This window comes from Glarea lozoyensis (assembly GCF_000409485.1).
Source record: "Glarea lozoyensis ATCC 20868 chromosome Unknown GLAREA6, whole genome shotgun sequence".
NCBI classification, from domain to species: domain Eukaryota; kingdom Fungi; phylum Ascomycota; class Leotiomycetes; order Helotiales; family Helotiaceae; genus Glarea; species Glarea lozoyensis.
This window is the reverse complement of record NW_007361001.1, coordinates 387266-409288: the sequence shown is the minus strand read 5'-3', so window position 1 is coordinate 409288 and position 22023 is coordinate 387266. Positions and strand designations below refer to the sequence as shown.

Below are 22023 nucleotides of genomic sequence, written 5' to 3'. Positions count from 1 at the left end.
CTGGAAAGCAGTAACCGTGGAAAAAGAAGGTATCAACTGAAGGGAGCCGTCGCTCTTACCGAAGTCGAAAGAATGTAAGCTGCTAAAGAGCAGTGGTTGTAAAGAGAATGTGGCCGCTGAAGAGCCGTGGTTGTGGAAACGAATGTGGTTGTCGAAATGAATGTAACCGCATCGTTCCTTTCAAGAGTCCTTTCTACTCTCTCTTCTCATATACCCAGCGACCCCTATCAACTACACTTGTCGGATGTAACCGCTGAGTGACTAGGAAATATTTTCCGACAAATGATTTGTGTGGTAGAATCAAAAGACCCCCCCTTTGTACTTCAGGTTTGGCTGTTCACGGGTGCACATTGTTAGCTTAGTCGTGGGGGGTACTCGTTTTTCGTAGCCATGTGGCCTGTGGTTCCGGGGTCTTGAGGGGGTGTGTCGGGCATGCGCGCATCGCTTTAGGCTATGACCAATACCCTAATATAATAGTCGACACTCTGTGAGCAATGCTTAACACCCTAAAGAGTCGTAATATAGGGTTGTGTAGTGGGAAAGTCACAAAGGTGACAATAGTGCAGAAGGGAGTCGACGATGTAGGGCTTTGTGGAAGGGACGACGGGGTACTGCGAGCATGCGAGCAGGGCTGTAGGATGTTGACAGTACCCTGTAAGCAGTATTCGAATTTCTGTAGAGAGTATTTAACACTCTATGGCGATGTTCGGCACTGTAGGGCAATGTTCGATACTCTGTAGGCTGTGGTCGACACTCTGTAAGCTGTGGTCGACACTCTGTAGGCTGTCGTCGATACACTAAAAGTAATGTTGACACCCGAAAGGCGATGGTCGATACCCTGTAAGCAATGTCCAATACTCTATAGTAATGCTCGTTATTCTATAGGCAGTGTTCGACACTCTGTAGGCTGTGGTCGACACACTGAATTTAATTGCCGACACCCTAAGAGCAATGCCCGACACACTAAAGTCGATGATCGACATACTAAAGACGATCGTCAATACCCTGAAAACTGTGTCGATACTCTATAAAGGGAAAGTGACACCCTAAGCGCAAGTGGTCGAGAGCCTAAAAGAGGAAGGCGACACCCTTAGAGATCTCGGCAACACCCCGCGAGCGATGACCGACACCCTAAACACAAGAGTTGAACCCCTAATTTCGGAGCTCAATACCCCAAATTAGGAGTACAATACCCTGTAAGCGACGGTTAAAAGCCTACGCTGAATTTTCGGTACGCTAAATTCGAATGTCATTACCCTAAAGTACTCTGAACGTAGAAATCCACCCCCTACACACAATGGCCAACACCCTACAGTCGAGTTTCAAGACCCTAAATTCGACTATCAAGCCCCCAAAACATTCCAAATACGATGCTCAAGCCCCTACATCATTTGGACGATACTCTGAATGGAATCTTCGAACCCTAATTACAAGAATCACTACCCTAACGTCTTGCTTAACACCCTACATTCGCATGTCACTACCCCGAAACACCCTAAGCTCAATGTTCGAAACACTACATATTACGGCCGATACCCTAAATGTATAATCTACTACCCTGATCGCAAGAATCATTACCCCGAACACGATGTCACACACCCTACGCATAACATTCGATGCCCCGAAGGCTATACAACCTTAAGTCCAAAAAGGAAAACATTATGACATCGCCTAAATAGCTATGTCAGGCCGCCGCCGTTCCACTAGAGCCAAGAACACAGGTTACAAATCTCGCATCTCTATCGGGATGCTCTCGGCAAAAAACTACGCATTCCGCATTTTCATTCGGCAACTCAAAGGCGTTTGTACTCCAAATGCCACCCCATCTACACGCTAACAAGCTACACTTCGCATTTTGTCCCTCTTTATAAATTTTCCATCAACCTCTCTCCAAACTCCGCACTTATATTCCAAGTAATCGTATTTTCCCCCAACTGACTTGTATAAATAAGCCAACATCCGCGCATCCTCAAAGGTATTGACAATACATCGATCCTGAAAATATCATTGTGCAAACGGTCTTACAACTACGAAATCTCACAACCCTTCAGAAACGTATCTATCTTCAACACACCTCCTTATGCAAAAAACAGGGCGAGAGCCAAATTCCTCATAACTTCCGAAACGCATTCATCCGCAAAGTACGTACTCGCATAAATGATCCAAGATACTATGAATTCGCAAAAGCCCTCAGAAACGCATCATTTCTCAACACACCGCCGTACGCAAATGCCCAAGATTGTAAAATTCTCAAATCCCTTCATAGACGCATCGGACAAAATAGATCCCATCCGATTCTCTCGACGGCAAGCACAGCAGGACGCATTTACACCCAGACATTACATCTGATGCTAAATGCACCTTTCTCGAGTACACTCTACCCAAATAACCAAATGTACATATATGCTAGATACGCAGACACGTGGAATAACATTAAATAGTATACATTTACAGCTTTTTCTATTCTAAAAAATATTTTTAGAGAGTACGTAAGTATAACGAGTTCGCACGAAGGATAGCCGCTAGTAATCCTTAGCCCCGCAATCTCCTTTTGTCGGAAAATATTCTTGGGGACCCCCCCCCTCTCATTTTTCCTGGTCGTACTCCCCCCTTATGTCTCCTTTTGTCGGAAATTATTTTATGACTCCCCCCCCCCCTTCTTCTTTCTTCCTCTTTGTCATACCCCCACCCCCCTTACCCCCCCTTACCCCCCTTACCCCCCCTTTTATCGGAAAATATTTTTTCAAACCCCACCCCCTCCCTTCTCCCCGCCAACCTTTCCATTCCTCTACTACGAATTCTATTTTATCAAAGTAGGACGCATTTCACAAAGTAAATATAAACATTTTCGAATACCAAAAAAAAAATAGGAGATATTTGCAACAGTCGGAAATTTAAGAATGTTTAATTGAAATCAGAAATAATATCGAAATCACAAGTAATAACACGTAACTATAATACACATATCTTGTACATTTTGAAGTTCCTATCGTACTCACCGCATGATTCTACGCCGAAAGTTGTTCTGGGAATATTTTCAATTTTCAAGTAATTCGAAGTCAAGGAGTGAAAAGGGGGGAGGGTCATGTGTTTTCGAAGCGGAAGAAAGGGGGGGGGGTGTCTCGAAAAAAAGAAATTCCGACAAAATCAGCTATAGGGTGTAGGGGGGATGTATGGGGTGACACGGGCATGCGAACATAACTTTAGGGTGCAGTCGATAGCCTAGCGGTAGTTGTCGATACCCCGAAAGTTTGTGTCGACACCCTAAAAGCTTCGAGGAGGGCTTTAAGAAGCGGTAGTGGGGAGGAAGAAGGTAGGGGGGTAAAAATAATTTCCGACAAAAGGAGACATAAGGGGAGAGTACGACGAGGGGGGGGTCCCAAGAATATTTTCCGACAAAAGGTGACACAGAGTGTTGGCAGGAGGTTATAGGGTGTTTCGCGCATGTGAGCATAGCCGTGGGGTATGGTCGATACCCTAATGACAATGGCAACACACTAAACACGTATAGTTGACAGCCCTGAAGCGAGGGTCGATACGCCGAAGGTATTTTGATTTTAAAAGGGACTTCGAGGGGGGTGCTTCGGCATACGAGAATGGATTTAGGGTGTCGTTGACAGCCTAAGAAACTTGATCGAAAGCCTAAGGATGATGACAATACCCTAAAGACGGACGTTCGACACCCCAAAAACGATTGTCGGCACCCGAAGGCGCGTGGAAGTTTGTAGGAAGGTGCGATAATATACGAATGCGGCCTTGGGCGTGTGGATAATAGCCGAAAGATGATGGTCGATACCCCATGGGGGTGGTCGACACGCTGAAGAGGAAAGGTCGACACCCTGAAGACGACGACAATACCCTGAAGGTATTTTAACTCTAAGCGAGACTTCGAGGGGGGGTGTTTCGGGCATGCGGGTATGCATTTGGGGTGTGGTCGACACCCTAAACTGGATGACAACACACTAAAGTCAAACAGTCGACACCCTAAAACGATGGTCGACACCCTAAATGGAAACGGTCGATACCCCGAGGGTCTTGAAATTTCGAGCAAGGGGTACTTCGGCGTATGTGTATAACTTTGGGCTATAGTCAACAGCCTACGAAGGATGGTCAACACCCTAAAAGTCTATGTCAACAGCCCGTAGGAAACGACGATACCCTAAGAGAACACCCAAACAGTTCGACAACACCCCATGCACGATTAGCAACAGCCCGAAGACAACGACAAACACCTTGCCAACACCCTATGCAGGATCTTCGACACCCTGAAGACAACGACAAAACCCCGAAGATAGTCGACGCTCCAAAGACAACACCCCAGAAACTTTGACAACCCTACAAGGACGATGGTCGACACCCCAAGAACGGTGATAATACCCCAGGAAGCATGGTTGATACGCCGAAGACTATACGGTACACCCTGAAAACGATGACATTCACAGATCTCACAGCAACAACCAAAAAGCTCGAGCACAGACGCCTGATGTTCGAAATTCTGGTGATGCAGTTTCGCATCCCGCTCGATGAGTTGAATCGCCAAGCTGCATCTCTTGACAAGGCCTCAAAAGACCTCTTCTACAACAGAAACATGCTTCAAACTTCACTTTGAAAGAAAATCTAAAAAGCTTTGCACAAATAAACAAACGGGATTTGAATGCACGCTCAGTTGAATCCATAAAACAGATTTATCTTGGAAAATTCCCCATATTTCAGAAGATTCCAAAATATAGAATTGATCCATTTCAAATCTTCAAAATCTGAGATCCCAAAGAGGGGGAATTTGCATGATGCCTCCATTCACAAACGACACTTGCCGCACCACGCATCATGCCTCCATTCCCAAACCCGCACCTTCCCCACTCAAACCCCCTCACGAACTCCAATCAACCAACGCATCATCACCAACCTTATCTTTGATAAGCCTCTCACTAAGATCCCACAGCGCCGCGCCAAGCTTTGGGTCTGACGCCTGACTGGTTTCTTTTCCTGGTTGGCCCTGTTCACGTGTTAGATTCTGACAAAAAGGACAAACGGAAAGGAAAGGGGAAGGTGCGACGTAGACAAAACAGGAGGTGAGAGGATGGATGAGCTTACGGGGTCTGAGAAGTAATAACCGTTCCAGCCTTTTTCTTCGATTTCGGGGCTGGTGGCTGCGTATCTATTTCGCAATCAGTCAGTCAGGAATACTCTTCCAGTTTTCGACGCCAGAGATGATCTTTTTCAAACACATCCTGCACTTACAAAGCACTGTAAGAGCCCTGCTCAACATCCCTCCCAGCCGCTAACATAACCCCAGTAATCATCTTCCCAAGCAGTCCCGGATACGCATCTTTCCACTGCTGCTGCATCGCCGTATTAACCGCGCCGGGATGGACACTCGTCGCATAGATATTATCCCCATTCCTCTTAATCACCTTCTCCACAATGCCATACTTCACGCCCAGGATGATCGCCAATTTCGTCCGTCCATAAACGCGGAGACTGCCGATATTCTCATCGTTAATCTCCTCTAGCGAGCCGAAATGCACGTCGGGGGGCGCGGCGCGATGTTGTTCGGAAGCCTCGAAGACGATGCGTGGAGCGGGTGTGTCGGGGAGTTTGGAGGTCTTGCGGAGGAGTGGGTAGAGTAGGTTTACGACGTAGAATTGGCCGAGCCAGTTTACGCCGAAGTGGCGGTCGATGCCGTCGGCGTCGAGGCCGAATTGGTTTGCGTTGATGCCGGCGGAGAGGATTAACTTGGTCGTGTTAGCAGGATGAAGTGGTTGTGGAAGTGGTACGTACAAGATCAAGTCTACTTTCCCTCTCTCTCAGATCTGTGAATACTTTCTTGACTTCCTTCAATGATCCCATGTCGCATGGTAACCATTCGATCTGTGCCTGGTCGCCTACTTCTTCTTTGATCTTCTTGATTGCTTCGGACCCCTGCTCTTCTTTTCGGTTTACCATTATTACACGGCATTTATTTTGGACGAAGGCGCGAGCAATTTCGTAACTTCATAATATGTGAGCTACACGTTCGACGAGTCTCGCATACGAGGATCTTACCCAATTCCCATCGCACCACCAGTGATAACCGCGACGCGCCCATCGAGGTCGTGGATCTCTTTCTTGGGACCGATTATAGGATGAAGTACGGATTGCATGATTGCTCCCTTTTTATTTTATGTTCGTGAGATATATTGTTTCAACGATTTAAGTTGCAAAGTCGAAAATGAAATGAAAACAAAGGTGTATTCAATCAAGTGATATTACCCATCATGTAAACAAGGTGACCTCATCTGACAATAGTAGGATATCTCATCCCATTCAATCATGCCCAAATCAAAATCACGTTGCGTCATGTTTATTTGGAGATGGGAGTGAGGTGATGTAAGATCAATTCTTGACGTTCCTGTTGCCCAGCAATAGACTACATAAGCGAGATTAAGCGAGAAAGCCCCCTCGTCGTCCGGACCTTCACCTCAATCGAACACACGCATTTTGTATGCATACATGTCGTTGTAATGTTGAAGGAACAGAGAGAGCTACTTTTGTGGTGCTGAGATATTCATAGAAGCTTTTGGCATGATTTGATTACACGAAACAAAATAACACCCGCCCTCACAAACCGGAGCTCTGCTCCGGAACACCTCTCTCAATACACTTTCCTCACTTCACGACACCTCAACATCAGAAACCCATTCGATCATTGCAAACCGATTCAAATTAAAATTATCCACCCTCCAAAAAAACTACACTAATATTACAAATCCCAAATCCCTCCCCCAGACCCCATCCCCCACCCCTAACGCGTAGCACTATGACCATCCTCCCCATTCAACACGCTCCTCGGCAACCCCTCCTCATCCCCAGGCTCCCTATACGTCCCCACCGGCTTCGCATGTCTCGTCCTATCACCCTTCAAAACATTCGAGGTGTCGATTGCTTCTTTTTCATCTTGTTCTACATAAAACATCAGCATACTCCCTTTGCCACCAAACCCACCCGTCTCCTCAGGCACCACATCACCCATTTCCCAGCCATCTCCCAACGAGAAATCGGGGTTCTGAGAGGAGGAGTATTGCTTACCAAGCGCAGCATCCGAATCAGGATTCCTCAGATCATTCGGCTGCTCAACAGGCGTCTCGTCCGTGACTACCGGAAGTGGTTCCTTTCCGGACGTGGCGTAGGAGTTGTCGACTGTGTCGCCGCCTTGAGGGATATCGTCTGTTTCGGTATTTTGTTTGTCGAATTCGGAGGTTGCGTTTGTTGCCATTTTGACGATATAGGATGCACTTGTTGGTGTTTTGGGTTTTGTGATGGTGTGTTTTGTTGTTGTTTTGAGGTTGTAGTTATGAGGAAATGAGATTGAGGAGGGGATGTTTAATACAAGTATGCACTCATGAATTGCTTGTTCGATAGATGACTTCATGTCCACTTTCCCCGCGGTGTTCGAGTCCTCATTCCATAATCTCTATTCCTCACAAACAACCTCCTCCATCCCATACCAATAAAATCCCATGATATCAACCAACCACACCCCTCAAACCGACCTCAAACAAATGATATCACACCCCATCCAGCCAATCACAGATCATACCACACAATACTACCCAGACCACCGTCAAAGCACACCTCCCAATATCCCAAGTATATGTCGTGATCTCGTGTCTCCCTCCTGACGCGTCGTTACACCATGATATCACCTTCTCGCCTAACAAATTCCACCTGACCTCACGAGTCCGGACCTTCAACATACCTATCCGGTCAAATAGGAAGTTAAACAATTCTCCTTGCAAGAAAGGTACGGCACGAGGTTGAATTTGATATGATTGAGGTCCGGCTTTTGTACTATGTTACAGCTTTCGCAGGTACACAGACGGCACGTGAGTGGTATAGGCGGAGTAAAATGTCCGTGATATCATTTTTGGTTTCCGATCTTTCGGGTCGTGGGTTCTTGTTTGATTACAGTAAAAGAGAAAACTTGTGATGATAATAATTTCACGATGTGTGATTTTAATCGTAGTCTTTAAGAAAAGAAGTTTGGTTCCTCGTCCAATTTAAACCACGTGATACACCCATCCAAAGACTCAGGCTCTCGTACAATATATCATATTAAGACTACTCTATAACCACTCTACCCAAAACAATTTACAATTACTTCCTCAACCATTTTACCGCCCACATTGCACCCTCCTCTAAATAACCAATGAATCGGTATGTACACCGGCTACAATGAACAAACGAAATCCAACGCATTACCACATCAAAGGTTGAACTTCGAAAGGATTTCATCCTCCATCTATCCAGATTGATACAAAGCAGGCCCAGCAACAACATGAGGATTAATCAACGTGATGTTGAAAGGCGTGACAAACAAATCAGTATCCGTCACGGCGACAAAAACGGTACCATTAATAGCAGGCGCACCGCCCAAGGTGGTTCCATTGGGTTGTATCGTGGTCCCTGACGTACCATTGAGGACTGTCAGAGGTGAATAAGTGACATTCAACTGTGAAACCCAGGCGACGAATTTTGGCGGACCTGCTTGGGTCGTTGTCACATAAGAAAGGTTTGGACCAACGGGCTGTCCGGGCAAATCCCAAGAGAATTCAACGACTCTTCCAGGCGCACTCAGAGGGGTGCTCATATTGTGAGTGATGGCTGGTTTGACGGTAGGCCAGTCGCATCCACAGGTGAGAGTGTTGTCTGGGTTGTTCGATATTCGGAGAGCTGGGAAGTTTTGCCAGATGAGTCGCGTTTGATTGGCAGGGCAGCTGACGATATCTGGAGCGAGTAATGTCCACTGCCATGACTGTGGAACACCAGGGACAAAGTAGAATGGCATAGGAAAAAGTCCTTTGAATTGGCGGAAGATGGCTTGCTGTCTCGATTCAACTGTAATGGTTTGGGAGATCAAGTCGGCAGATGGTCGCGAATTGAGATGTGCAAGGAATCCGAGAACGCCTGATTCTCCATATCGAGTGTTCTTGATGCTGTATTCGATGAAACCTTCAACTGTAGTGAAGGGATATCGGTAGGTGCATGGTTTTGGCGCAGCAGGACCAAGAATATTTGCCATCAACTCTGCATGGCCAATTTCTTGGTCTCCCATATACTTGATCAAATATTGTTCCTCGGGACTGATTCCAGCAGCTTCAAACTCTGCTGGGCTGAAGTATTCCAACACCCAATGGAAAAGGTCAAGTTCTATGTATTCTTGGTAGAGCGCAAGCGACTGGATAAGGGTTAGTCATGTTACAACCCTATGGCTCAAGGCAGTTACTCACTATCGATTGGAAATCGAAATCTGTCTCTGGGACATAAAGCGGCTCACTGCCATTCGTACCCAGACCACCAGATGGGGTGAACGGTGCTGGTTGCGCTCCGTGGAGTAGACCATCGCGAGGATACGCTGTCGCACTTGGACCCGGTGGAAGATGTGGGATACTTGGTGCAAGAATGTCTGTCTGGAGTGCGCCAGTAGTAGTCGCTGTCTGTGAAGCAATCGCGCTTGAGTATGAACTAAGCATACTACTCACATAACAGGATCGACTCGCGCTATAAGCAGCTTCCGAAACGTGACCATCCGCTATCGCAGCCACAACCCCAACGCAAGCGGCGCATATCGCTAGTGATTTCATGTCGGCGAAGTATTCCAAGTATTCCAAGTATCCAGCTGGTGTCTGTATGTGGATGGTGAAATTACAAAAAGAGGCATTTGGCTCTATTTGTTCTCTTTTGAACTTCAATTCCAGTGTCGTCACGGCGACAGGTTTTAGAGTTCATCATCCTCTTTTCCTCCGATGTTACCCAACTGATGTGCCGATATAAAGACATGTCATTCGAGAAAATACTGCTTGGCGGTTGACCTTCAAGAAGAACAAATTTGGAAGTATGCCGACCTTCTCCCCTGACACACTAAGCATGCTTCTGGGAGTTTTCCGCAAGCGCCTTAGTTCCACTGTGATTTGCGACATGAGCTGGACCGTTTTGTCGAATTGACATCAGGTGAAATGACCGCGATTGGTGGACCTGCTCTCCTGCTTGCATCAGTACCAAGAGAAAACATTTCCAAATGACAGCTCGATGCAATATGCACATACGTAAATCATTCGTTTCGGAGATACAGCCGTGGGATATTGTTTCTTAAGTCACTGCTTTTCCTTGCAGGTGTAGATGTGTCTGAGTGGTGCATTGGTGCTTCAAAAGGACGCGGAGAGTCTCCAGAAAGCTTTGTGGGGTCAAAGAAGCCTCTGGACGCCAAGCCACGACCCCATCCATGTACATCATGCCGACCACTCCAGGTACTCTCTTTAGTGGTGATTACTCGTGACGACATTTCTGCTCTAGACAATGAACCACACTAATTGGTGACCCTTCGTGACTACCCAGGTGCACAATGTACCTGACTTGGAAAACATAGCTATTATTACTATTATTCAAGATAACAGAACTTTTTTCCCATAAAACCCAATCCTCGGTGACAATCATCAGAATGAAGTCTTCAAAAGGATTAGTTCAGTCCGCAAAACGAGTTGCATCCAAAGGGTACCAGCCTGTAGGAAGGACTTCTCCACACAGCCGGGGGTACAGTTATTACAGTGTTGCCAATGAGAACCCCCAAAACACCAGAAACTTGTATGGAACAAATAAATCCTCAACAATCGGCTCATAATATCTGACTAACAACTTTCTTGCAGAATACTCGCTGGAGGAGGTGCAATAGTCCTAGCAGGAGTCATTGGTTACACGCAACCCTGGTATTGGCAGAGACAAGTTCAGAATCCCGAGGAAGCAAACACCAGATGGACGGCCGTAGGAGGAGACAAAGCAAGTACTGATATGCCCGGTATTGGGCCAAACACCGAGTCAACCAGACGAGGCCACGAACCCCATGAAATCACGGGTGCGAACAAAAATAAGGGAACTTTCATTGAGACTTATCAAGATGCGAAAGGAGGGACCAAGAAGAGAGTTGTGAGCGAGGCTGGAATGAAACAGGGTTACCAAGATAAAGCTCCACAGGCAGGGTATGATGGGATGAGGGACAAGGCAAGATATTTCCTGCGCATTTTTATTAGCTGTTTCGGTGCTAATATGTCCTTCCATAGGCGGCCGCATCCAAGACACCAGGTGGTGAGGGAACGATGTCGAAGAAACAGGAAGGTCTATCAAATACAGACACGAAATACTCGATTGACCTGACGAACAACCCGAATAAGGCTCAGAAGGGGGAGGGGGGACCAGAGACTGCGAAGTTGAAGGGGACGGTAGATTCTCGAAGACCATTGTCGGCTTGATTTGTTGTGCTTTTGTGTTGTATCCATACAGTATCCCAGCAACTGAACAGCGACGGCGACGCTGATGCCTGCCAATTTGGTTGCGGTCAAACACTCAGTCGTGGAATGGGTGAGCGCTGGTGAAGGAGAGATCGAGCGTCAGTTGTGTTTTGGGCGGCGCAAGCTGTAAATATCCATTGCGAAGGAAGAATTAATTTCAAAAAAGCAAATCACGATCCGAGTATGCACGTGACGCTCATGTGATCAGCACCAAATCCCTCCGAGGATGATTGAGACAACTTTAAACTGACGACAGTTTTGGATATTTATAACTGGGTACCAATCTATTAACGGTACAGAAAGGGTGTATCTTTGCATCATTGTGGCTACAACATTCAAATGTTTGATCGATATCTGGAAAACCAACATTTTCAAAACACCTAGCAAGCCGTTGGTTGTAATGAAGAACAGTTTTGATTCACCTGGACCTTATATATCTACGATACTCTTCGACAGAAGTAGCCCTCCATAGCAGAATACCTTGAAGAATTGTTGCACTTCGCAGGCTGTTTCAATCTCGAATTAACTTGACCAGTCTGCCTCGTATATTGATTTGTTGCAAATCGTAGCCGGTTTCAATCTCCAGGCTTCGAGGCAGATTGGCCTGTCAATAGGTCTTTTGCTCTCTGTTGCAAATCGCAGGCCGTTTCAATCTCCAATGTACGAGGCCAAGTGATCAATTTGAACGGTTTGTTGCACATCGTAGGCGGTTTCAATCTCCAGGCCAAGGCAGATAAAGTAAATATTTTGTATTTGTTGCAAATCGCAGGTCGTTTCAATCTCCAGGTCTCCAACTTCGACTATGTCTGTTGCATTTCGCAGTCTGTTTCAATCTCCGATTTACGAGGCAGATTCAATATGTGAAAGCAGAAGAAAGGCATTCGTTGCAAATCGCAGCCCGTTTCAATCTCCAAATCTCCAACCTACCCATCTCTGTTGCACATCGCAACACGTTTCAATCTCCATCAGATTACCCCAATTTCCCTCCTCACCCACCCAATTTCCTACCCCTCCAGCTCTCTGTTGCAAATCGCAGCATGTTTCAATCTGCCAACCAGACAGGACCCGGTCGTTTGTTGCATTTCGCAGGCTGTTTCAATCTGCTAAAGATCTGGTGAAAGATGTTGTTGTTGCGGTTTGACGTGCGTGATGGGTTGGTTTGGAAGGAAATTAATCGGGGTGCTGTTTGGGGCGGCCCTGGTTTCAGGGTCACATGTGATCTTTGGGGTTTGGGGGGTGAAACTGGGGGCGATGTGCAAGAAGAACTTTTTGAATGATTTGGATGATCTGATTTTTGGGAAAGAGTTTTTGATGGAGTAGTCGGTTTGTGAGGGCGAAGTATTTGATAGTCAAATGTTTTCGTGTTAGTGAGTGGTATGGTTTTGACAACTATCAAACAACCGGGAGTACGACCACAACAGACTCCCGTCATCCATAGGCCCTTAACAAAGCCGAAATATATATGCTCAAGCAGTTTGAATTATGGGTTGGTCTTGTAGCTTTTTTTGTTACATTCCCTCATTTCTCGTCCTATCAGTCCTACACTTTCCGCCCAAATATGTACATCCCGCCATCCCCCTTCCAAAGCCTACGCACTACTCTTCACCAACCCCGTAACTTTCTCTTCAATCTCCTTATCCGATAATCCAGCTAACGACTCGCTCTTCTCCTTCCCAAATTCTGCAATTGATCGTGTTAGCATTCGAATCCACCCCATGAGATCCTATCCATAATCTCCGTCCAGCGCAAACTCGCCCACCATAGCCAAATGACCAAAGGGATCGACTAACCGTATCGTGCATACACTCTAGCCGGCGTATCTGCAGCTTCGCGGAGCATAATTGGAGTATTTGGATTGTTCTTCTTCATCGTAGGATATGCGCGTGCTAGGAATGTTCTGTGAAATCACGAATTGTCAGTCTCGTTCCCTTTACCATCAAACGTCTCCCAATCGAGCCATAGCCCTTACGATCTACTCTCGCCGTATGTTTATAGAGAATGAAAGAAACCACAAACCTCGCACCAGCGCTCTTCTCACTCGTCTGGCAAAACAAAAACCGCACCTCCTTCAACGTCTGCGAGAACGCGTATTTGCCCGACATCCTCCCTGTATATATCCTCAAAATCAAGTTTTCAATACGCGTCCAATCGAGTGTCCTGCGAAGCGGTAGATGGTGTCGTGGGCGAACAATGGCAAATCCAGTTCATCACATCACAATCGCACCCCAAAACCTCGCCATGAGGTTGAAGCTCCTTGCACAATTCCCTAGCAGCCCCACCAAAATTATGCAAGGTTATGCAAACGCCCGTCGGGGATAAGCGATACCGGCCTCCGTCGATCATTTCCCGAGATTCAACAATCCCAACTCCACCATCAATTGTTCTCCCTCCCCAATTATCTGTTCTATATCCCTAGGTACCCGTCGCAATGCCATCCACATCATCCATCCTGCGCGCCGCGCGCCCCGCGTTCCGCGCAAACACATTCGCCTCGCGAACGACGCAGGCTTTCAGACCTAGATTCCAGCAGCAGAGCAAGAGATGGCAGAGTACGACAGGGGCGGCGACGGAGGCGGCTGCTCAGGGTTGGTTCGCGAGGATGTGGAATAGTCCTATTGGGTTGAAGACTGTGCATTTTTGGTGAGTGAGAGGTTGGTTGGTGTGGATGGGATGTTTTGGGGATTGGTGGGGAATGGAGAGTGGTGGGTTGGGATGGGATTGGAAATGCGTGTTTGAGGGGATCATTGGAAGGCTATGGAAGGGAATTGTGTTGGTTTGAATAAATTGGCTAACGTTCTTGCGATGTAGGGCTCCTGTCATGAAGGTATATCCATCCTAAACCCACGCTCAACCAAGCTTCTGCCCCATTACACCGACAACTCCAGCTCCGAGAATGAATATTTGATCATCAGAACCCATGGAAACAGATACTAACAAACCCCCAGTGGTCCCTCGTCCTAGCAGGTGTATCCGATTTCTACCGTCCACCCGAGAAACTCTCGCTCACGCAAAACGCCGCACTCACAGCCACCGGAGCGATCTGGACAAGATGGTGCTTGATCATCAAGCCAAGAAACATTCTGTACGTCCCAATCTCCATTTCACACCCCATGCCCCAATTTCTATATATACGTGCTAATCCGTTGTGTTCAAGTCTCGCAACCGTCAACTTCTTCCTCGGAGCCGTCGGTGTCATCCAAGTCACCCGTATCTTGATGTACAATGCCTCCGTGAAGAACGAGACACCAAAGGAGCAGGCTGAGGAAGCCAAGGATAGTTTGGTTAAGACTGCTGAGGGGTTGAAAGATGATGTTGTTGCTGCTGTTAAGAAGGCTTAAACAGTCTGCCTGACATGGGGGTATGAAGGGTGAGATCAAGATATGTCTTTGAAACGATAGACAGTGGTGGTAAAACGGGCGGCACGTTGCATTGAATACGAATACCACGCGTGGGGGGCTACGATGATTTATACATCTCTCAATTTGCCAAATCCGCTGAGCCATGGGCAAAATGAAATTGTACACTACCTAACAATCCTTGATTTCCAAATCTCACAAATACCAAAACCACTGACTTCACATAGACCCAATCCACTAACATCCAACAGACCCTCTCCAACTTAACAAACCCCCTTCCCCGCATCCTCAAGAATAACATCCGCCCCCTTCTGCCCAACCATAAAAGTACTAACCACAGGAAACACCCCCGGGATCCTAGGAAACACACTCGCATCCACGACCCTTAACCCGCCGACCCCCCTAACCCTAAACCTTGAATCCAGCACCGCATTCGCATCGCCATCCGCCCCAATCGCCGCCGTGCTCGTCGGATGATGTCCAAACGTCTGCGCCGAGATCCAATCTTCGTCAGTCTGTCCACAACTACCATTCGCATCTACACTCGCACACGGCGGTTCCAACACCTTGACCGGTCCCGCGGGTGCTTTGATGGCAGCGAAAATCCGTCTCGCCCAGGCGACTGTGTCTTTCATCGCGCCCATATCAAGGTCCCGTCCCTCTTTAAACAAGTTAAAATTTATCTCCGGCATATCCTGCGGGTCCTTGGACAGTAACTTCACCGTGCCAGCTTTGTTCTGGGGATGCATTTTCACGAGACTAATCCCGTAACTACCCTGCGGATCGGTGGCTAGCTTTGTGTTGGTTTGGTTGGAGGGCCAGAACCCGCGGAACACGCCGGGGAATTGCATGATGAAGACGTCGCGCTCGTCGTAGGCCGCGAAGGGCGTCTTGCGCATTATACAACCGCCTGCGCTGCCCATCCCGGCGCTGGGGAACTGGCCGACGGTGGGGACTTCTTGGTTGTCTTGCATGTTCTTCCCGACGCCTGGCGAGGAGACGAGGAGGGGGATGGAGAGGGCTGACAGTTGGTCTGGTGGGCCGATGCCCGAGAGCATGAGGAGTTGCGGCGTGTTGAAGGCGCCGCCGGAGAGGATGACCTCTTTCCTCGCGGTGGCGGTGGTGAGGATGCCTTTGTTGGAGGGGCTGTAGCGCGGGTCGGCTTTGTAGAGGGACTTTCCTGCGAGGTATTCAACGCCTGTGGCGCGGGGTTTGGTGGTGCAGCCCGTGGTGTTGAAGAGGATGCGCGTGGCGAGGGAGTTCATGGAGAGGGTTAGCGGGTATTTGAGGTTGATTGTGTCGAGGATGTAGTCGCGGGAGCTGTAGCGTTGGCCGTTGGAGCGGGTGTGGGATGGGAGACCGAAGATTCCTGTTGCTTGGTCGCGGTTGGGGTCTACTGCGTTGGGATCGGTACTCAGCATGGCGGTCAATTGACTTGCTTGGGCACCGAATGAGGCGGCTGCTGCGTTGAGAGCTGCAAGTCCTGGGTTTTGGACGCTCGAAGGTTTGGCCATCATGGTCTGGAAGAAGCCGTCGAATCCATGACCTGCGGTGCCTTTTGGCAGGTAGTTGTTGTGTTCAATCTTCATAAAGACGTTTCTCATATTCGCAGGACTGACATCTCATTAGCCTGCTGCTCTCACCATTGGAAGGGTCATTTACCTCCAAGACTGATCCCCAGTAATATTAACAATATGAGTCCAATCGCTATCCGCTGGCAGGAACGTAACCATAGCATTGATCATGCTACTCCCACCCACAGTCGCTCCTCGAGGATAATATACACCCAACAGCTTCGCTCCAGCAGGTGGATTGTCTCTCCCAACCCAATAAGCACCTTCCTTGGTTCGCCATGTTAAATGGCTATACTTCGTCTGTCGCTCATCAGCATAGTGCTTCACGAAGAAATCCCAGGTTATCTGCGCTGGGTATTGGCCGCCAGTGTTGGCGGTACTTTGGTCGCCAGCATCGAGGAGGAGAACGGTGTAGTTTGCGCGTGCGAGATTAGAGGCGACGGTACCGCCGCCGGGTCCGGATCCGATTACTATGTAATCGTATTCGTTGGCTGCTGCTGAGGTAGCTTGGGAATTTGGTGTTGGTGTTGAGAGGATGGGTGTGGTGAGGAGGAGAAGGAAGGTGAGGATGTTGATGAGTGGTGCCATTGCGCTAGCGACGAGACGCTTGAGTTTTCTTCACGCAAGATTCAATCGAAAACTTCAATCAGTCCAGAAACTTCATAATTGCGATCACCAAAGCAGGATCTACTTTCTATTAACTCCCTTCCCCTCCACCACCATCCCAAAAGTGCCGTCCCCGATCATCATTCTCAAACCTCCAATCCGCGCCAAGGTGATACGAAATCTACACTAAATCCACCATGAGATCGATCGGTAGTTTCATACCGCGACATCGTCTCTTGCATACTTTATTTCAACCAATTCGGTTTGCCATGTCGTTGATGCCAAGCTTGGATATACCCAGCGCCAAGAGAAGTCGTGATATATCCAGAAAGATCGCGGGGTCGAGGGGAGTAAATTAACCGAGATGGAGAAAGGGGAGCTGACTGGGATATTTGGGAGGGGATTGTTTTAAGTGGAGGGTGCGGCAGATTTGGGTTTGTTGTAGAAGTGTGTAAAGATGTGTCGTGTAGTTGAAAACGTAGTGTCGTTTCATTACTTGCTATCAACCCTTCTCGCGGTAGACAATATTGGTTGGCTGTTAAAACACGATACTTGTTTACTTATGACATCAAGTTGACCGAATGCCCTATATTCCGTCAATTGACTGCCGTCAATATGACGTTTCTGGGCCTTTGAAAAGGGTCTGATGTTTGAAAGTGTGTACCTTCACCAGGGGCTGCGCTATTTCATTAGACACCCGTGAAGTACAATATCGCTAAATTGCGGACAACGAAACCAGATTTGTACGAAAAAGCTTGCAGAAAGGCTCAAATTAGAGAAAGAATCTCAAGAGAGACATAAATATACTGACAGCAGCTGTTTTGACAACTAAAGGCACTATAACAATACTGAATAATAGCCAAATATAAGTTGAGCGTAAAAGATGTCCTCGACGAGAATACATTAAATTTCCTTCTCCGACGCCTAATGTCAAATAACGTAAAACACAACAACACTTAATCCCGACGTCTATGAGACGGTTAACATAGTTGAGTTTTATTTATTTTTCTTTGGGGGATAAACAAGATCGTGCCGTGATGCAAATTACAATAGCTTGGCTAAGTATTCAAGTTACTCTTAAGTAAAGAGTTTGCTAAGGCGACGTAAAATGAAGCAGTACGTACGCGTAGGGCATCTAATGAATTAGCACAAATTCTAGTGCTCCGTAACTACAATTTACGTCACCAGGATAGTGAGAGGGTTCTGCCACTGATTTTTCCTCCGAGAGCTCTCCTATATATAGAATAGCCAGGTTTGACGACATACTCACATCTTTCAAAAGATAAAACGGCCATTATTTTCTATATCTGACATCTCTTTACTACACGTTTACCACGTGCCAGAGCAGCAGTCTCGCACTTGGGTGCTCGTGTTACACGCTAAAGGCAAAGTATCGCTCTCTTACTTGACAGCCTGCCATTGACCATTTTGCTATTTAGAACATACAAGAGTTTCTACCCTGGCAGTATATAGACTTTCACGCCACTACAACTCAATTAGATAGTCGGTGTCCACCACAAGCGAAATTCCAAGAAACCCTTAACATCATAATCGCCAACGGCAACCAATATAGTGCACCATAAGTCGAAAGCTTTACTAAATAACACCAAACACCCTTCTCCATTTTAGTTATGACATAAACCCAAAGACTTCTTAATTTAGATCTTGAATCTAGAACTAAATATCTTTCCTCCCCTCAAACAAATCCTCGCGATCCTTACTTCAACTACACATTGATATCCAAACCCTACAATAAAATCGTACAAACAAGCACAAACAACACACTTCTGGAAGCCACATACAGACCAAGCCCCCACACATCAACAAAACCCCTCGAAAAAAAACCACAAACGACTCCCATCACCCAACCCACCACTTCATACCGCTCACCCTCAACGTCGTCCTCAACTTCCTCAACCTCCCAAATCCCACTCCACCATGTCCCCAACACCAAGCGACCTCTTCCAAGGAGCCATAACAAACCTCAAATTCCTCTTCCCAGAATTATCAATGTTTCTCGGTGGAGTTTTGGTCTGCGTGTTATTCTATCTCGGACACCTTGAACACGAAAGGCGCATGGAAGCATTGTTTGAATCCTTTGAACAACGCCGGCTGTCTACCAATCCAGTGGTGGTAAACGACCATATGCACGATCGCGGATGCGTATGGCAGGCTCCGAGAAATAGGAGGGTGTGTTTTGGTGATTGTGATAGATGAATAGTGGAAGGATCGAACGTCCTGCTTTATTATTGTACAAAAGTCTTGGTTAATTGTATAAAAAAACTGGATAGAATTGAAAAAGGATAACGGAACATCAAAAATAGGAGAGGATTAATGCAAGAGGGCTAATAGGAATGGAATAATGGAAGATGAATAACGGAACAGGACTCGTCGAGAATAATTCATGTTTCAAAACGATAGTAATGGTAATTATGTAGGATGTCGGAAAAAGAAATGCGGAGCTTCTAACCCCTACTACCTAAAAATAAAAACTCCATCATCCTTGACCAACCTTTATGCCCCTTCGTCATAACCTACACCTATCCCAAAAAAAAAGTGCAAAAAAATGGAGAATGCAAGAATCGAACTCGCGACCTCTCCCAAATCAATCAGACAAGTCTGACTTGCTAAGGGAACATTATACCACTAAACCAATTCCCCGGCGGTGTGTACTTGTTACGACAACATCCCAGTGGCGGTTTTGAGTTGGCTTTTCACCATTGCTCAAATTCTGTCTCAAATTGGGCCCGTTAGAGCATTTTTTGCTTTTTTAAATATATAAAGTAATTACTGTTTGTGGGCGGGGGATTCTCGGAACGAGTGGAAATGTGGGGCTCGAACTTCTACCCTCTCTCGAGCCTCTTTATCAACTACCTAACAATCCAACTCAATAGTACTATGAGCGAATAAATGTAGTTCCAAGTAAGAACACCCTTTAGACCTTTGATCGGGAATTTAAATTACCACACGGATTGTTTAGCAAAAATATAATGGATCCCGCCAGCGCTGCGACATCGATTGTTGCATTCCTTGATCTTATCACGACTATATTTCCTCTAGTAACCCAAAATACACAGCTTCGTCTGTTTAAGACCCATGGCTTGGGCATAAGTTTCGCATTTTATTGCATAATGAACCCGGCGTATAGACAGCTCGAACGAATGGAGACGCACATCGTCGAGCAAGAGGATGCCTTGATCGAGAAATTTCGGGACCTTTACATTTCAGAATGCAACATGGCCGCCGTTGCTGTTTGCCATTTCTTGGTCGAACCATTGACAATGCTGACTGGAGTACAGGGGACAATCATTGCCCAAGTCGCGTTAACCTCACTAAGCCTACCCAACCTTAGCGAGGCGCATTGGATTACTCGAGCAGCATTTGTCTTCAGCTTAGCTTAGCGTCCGGGTGTCTCGCTGTTTTTTACTCCTCGTTATTACAACGGCTGATGGGCAATCTTACACGCCCCTCGGACTTGCGAACCTGGATTTCTCGTGAAAACTGGACTCTCGAAGAGATTCGGGTTGGGAATCGGTCAAACGACCAGTTCTTTGCTTCCTTATCTGCGGCGGCTCTGCTCTCGTCTCCCTCAGTAATGATCAACTTTTCTTTAGGTGCCTTTATTTCTGGGATTGGGCTATACCTAGCGTTTACATGGACACGACACCTTGACATATCAGCCAATCCGAATGACAGCCGCAACGTCTTCCTTTGTTTCATAATCAGCCTAGGACTTTGTTCTTGCTTTTATCTGGTTCCCCTTCTGTCAACAATCTTGCGTGGTATCTTCAAAGGGTCCGAATTTCGAGCAGCACGAAGTGGCGCAGGGGGAAACAGACATATCACAAGCCCGGTACCCAATTCTGAAATCCCGAACAATATGGCCTTAGACAGCGATTTCCATGCTGCTCTTCTTGCCGCTGCTGAAGTTCAAGAGCAATGCGCTCGTGCAAATAGACGTTTAGCTGAGGAGTATGCTGCTTTGCACCAGCGATCTGCAGACTCGCAAGCCGCTTTGGACGAAGTGATAACGAACAAGGTAGGCATTGTATAAAGCATGAAACGAACTCTGCTTAAAGTAATAGGACTCACACGCTGGCCCGTAAAGCAGTGGAATAGAGAATAACTGAAACATGATCCTATTGATGGGGACTTGAGGGGTTTCATTGCGATATACTCAGCTTGATTTAGGCTTTGGATGTCCTCAAAACTTTCTGGCTGGTATTTCTTGAATTTAGAGCCAAGCCGAACCGACTTTTCCTTTTCGTTTTTTCCCCATTTCTGATATTTCAAGGTAACGAGATAAATCTATGTCCGCTTTTATGAAGATATACACATACCCTCCAGTCTTTCTCCTCCAAAAGAATAGTAGTTTGGGATAAAGATGTCGCTCAAAATGCCTTTTTTTAATTGTTATCGATGAATATAGTCTGGCTTAAAAGATCCGACCTTCTCGAAGCATCTCCTTTTTCTACGCTGAGCCACAGAGAGCCCTCGAGGCTCGAGAAAACAATCCTCCTAGTTGATATCTCTGTCAGGTCAAAACTTGGAGAAATACGTTTATGCACGGCCTGGATAAGTTTACAAAATTTATCCTTGCCTGAGAGAAAACTAACTTATTCAAGCTCCAGCTCGCATCCTTCAAATATTTCGAACCAACTACTATAAGTTCAACGAAGCAAGCGCAGCGGGACAAATACTACCTCTGAAATTTTTCGTCATCCAAGACGGAAGGCGATGTCCACATCATCAATCCGTTGGGAGATATTTTAGAGTGCGCGTAAAGTTGAACTTCATAAAGCGCGAGAAGGTGAAGTAATCCAACTCGAAGAATTTCGATCTCCTTGAACTGACATAAAGATTCCTGTCCATATGGAGTACCTAATGAAACACCTCATAATATTTTTTTGGACTTCAAATCAACGAACGATTCAATAAATGGAGGACGGTGGGAATTTTCGTTCGCTTGATTGACATAATTTTATTGGATTTTGCACACGTTGAAAGATGCACTTAATTAAAATGTTGTCGAGGAGATGGAGAATCATTCTAATGGCCCACGCTTCGCCGAATTGATCAGGGTGTTGTATTGCTCTCTTACGTCTATGTCTAAAACCATATTCACTTATCGCAACGCTTCTACTACTTATACATTTTTATACGTTC

At 46.6% G+C, this 22023-nt stretch overlaps 8 protein-coding genes across 8 annotated transcripts; 3 read left to right on the top strand and 5 right to left on the bottom strand.

The window, feature by feature from the left end:
- Positions 1–4870: 4870 nt before the first annotated feature.
- GLAREA_02432 (NAD(P)-binding Rossmann-fold containing protein) lies at positions 4871–6143 on the bottom strand (the record flags this gene model as incomplete). Its single annotated transcript, XM_008087518.1, has 5 exons — positions 4871–4996; positions 5095–5158; positions 5242–5735; positions 5782–5992; positions 6046–6143. 5 exons carry the CDS (start codon positions 6141–6143, stop codon positions 4871–4873), a joined length of 993 nt encoding a protein of 330 aa, XP_008085709.1.
- A 641-nt stretch (positions 6144–6784) lies between these two features.
- On the bottom strand, positions 6785–7255 carry GLAREA_02431 (uncharacterized protein; the record flags this gene model as incomplete). The annotated part of the gene is made up of 1 exon (XM_008087517.1): positions 6785–7255. One exon carries the CDS (start codon positions 7253–7255, stop codon positions 6785–6787), a length of 471 nt encoding a protein of 156 aa, XP_008085708.1.
- A 1026-nt stretch (positions 7256–8281) lies between these two features.
- Positions 8282–9623, bottom strand: GLAREA_02430 (protein rds1; the record flags this gene model as incomplete). The annotated part of the gene is made up of 2 exons (XM_008087516.1): positions 8282–9217; positions 9270–9623. 2 exons carry the CDS (start codon positions 9621–9623, stop codon positions 8282–8284), a joined length of 1290 nt encoding a protein of 429 aa, XP_008085707.1.
- An 854-nt stretch (positions 9624–10477) lies between these two features.
- GLAREA_02429 (uncharacterized protein) lies at positions 10478–11282 on the top strand (the record flags this gene model as incomplete). Its single annotated transcript, XM_008087515.1, has 3 exons — positions 10478–10620; positions 10683–10959; positions 11094–11282. The coding sequence occupies 3 exons, from the start codon at positions 10478–10480 to the stop codon at positions 11280–11282; spliced, it is 609 nt and encodes a 202-aa protein (XP_008085706.1).
- A 1627-nt stretch (positions 11283–12909) lies between these two features.
- On the bottom strand, positions 12910–13423 carry GLAREA_02428 (Thioredoxin-like protein; the record flags this gene model as incomplete). The annotated part of the gene is made up of 3 exons (XM_008087514.1): positions 12910–13001; positions 13112–13218; positions 13338–13423. The coding sequence occupies 3 exons, from the start codon at positions 13421–13423 to the stop codon at positions 12910–12912; spliced, it is 285 nt and encodes a 94-aa protein (XP_008085705.1).
- A 326-nt stretch (positions 13424–13749) lies between these two features.
- GLAREA_02427 (uncharacterized protein) lies at positions 13750–14659 on the top strand (the record flags this gene model as incomplete). The annotated part of the gene is made up of 4 exons (XM_008087513.1): positions 13750–13961; positions 14130–14145; positions 14267–14403; positions 14476–14659. 4 exons carry the CDS (start codon positions 13750–13752, stop codon positions 14657–14659), a joined length of 549 nt encoding a protein of 182 aa, XP_008085704.1.
- A 281-nt stretch (positions 14660–14940) lies between these two features.
- On the bottom strand, positions 14941–16839 carry GLAREA_02426 (FAD/NAD(P)-binding protein; the record flags this gene model as incomplete). The annotated part of the gene is made up of 2 exons (XM_008087512.1): positions 14941–16291; positions 16340–16839. 2 exons carry the CDS (start codon positions 16837–16839, stop codon positions 14941–14943), a joined length of 1851 nt encoding a protein of 616 aa, XP_008085703.1.
- Positions 16840–20737: 3898 nt separating this feature from the next.
- On the top strand, positions 20738–20963 carry GLAREA_02425 (uncharacterized protein; the record flags this gene model as incomplete). Its single annotated transcript, XM_008087511.1, has 2 exons — positions 20738–20896; positions 20943–20963. 2 exons carry the CDS (start codon positions 20738–20740, stop codon positions 20961–20963), a joined length of 180 nt encoding a protein of 59 aa, XP_008085702.1.
- Positions 20964–22023: the final 1060 nt, after the last annotated feature.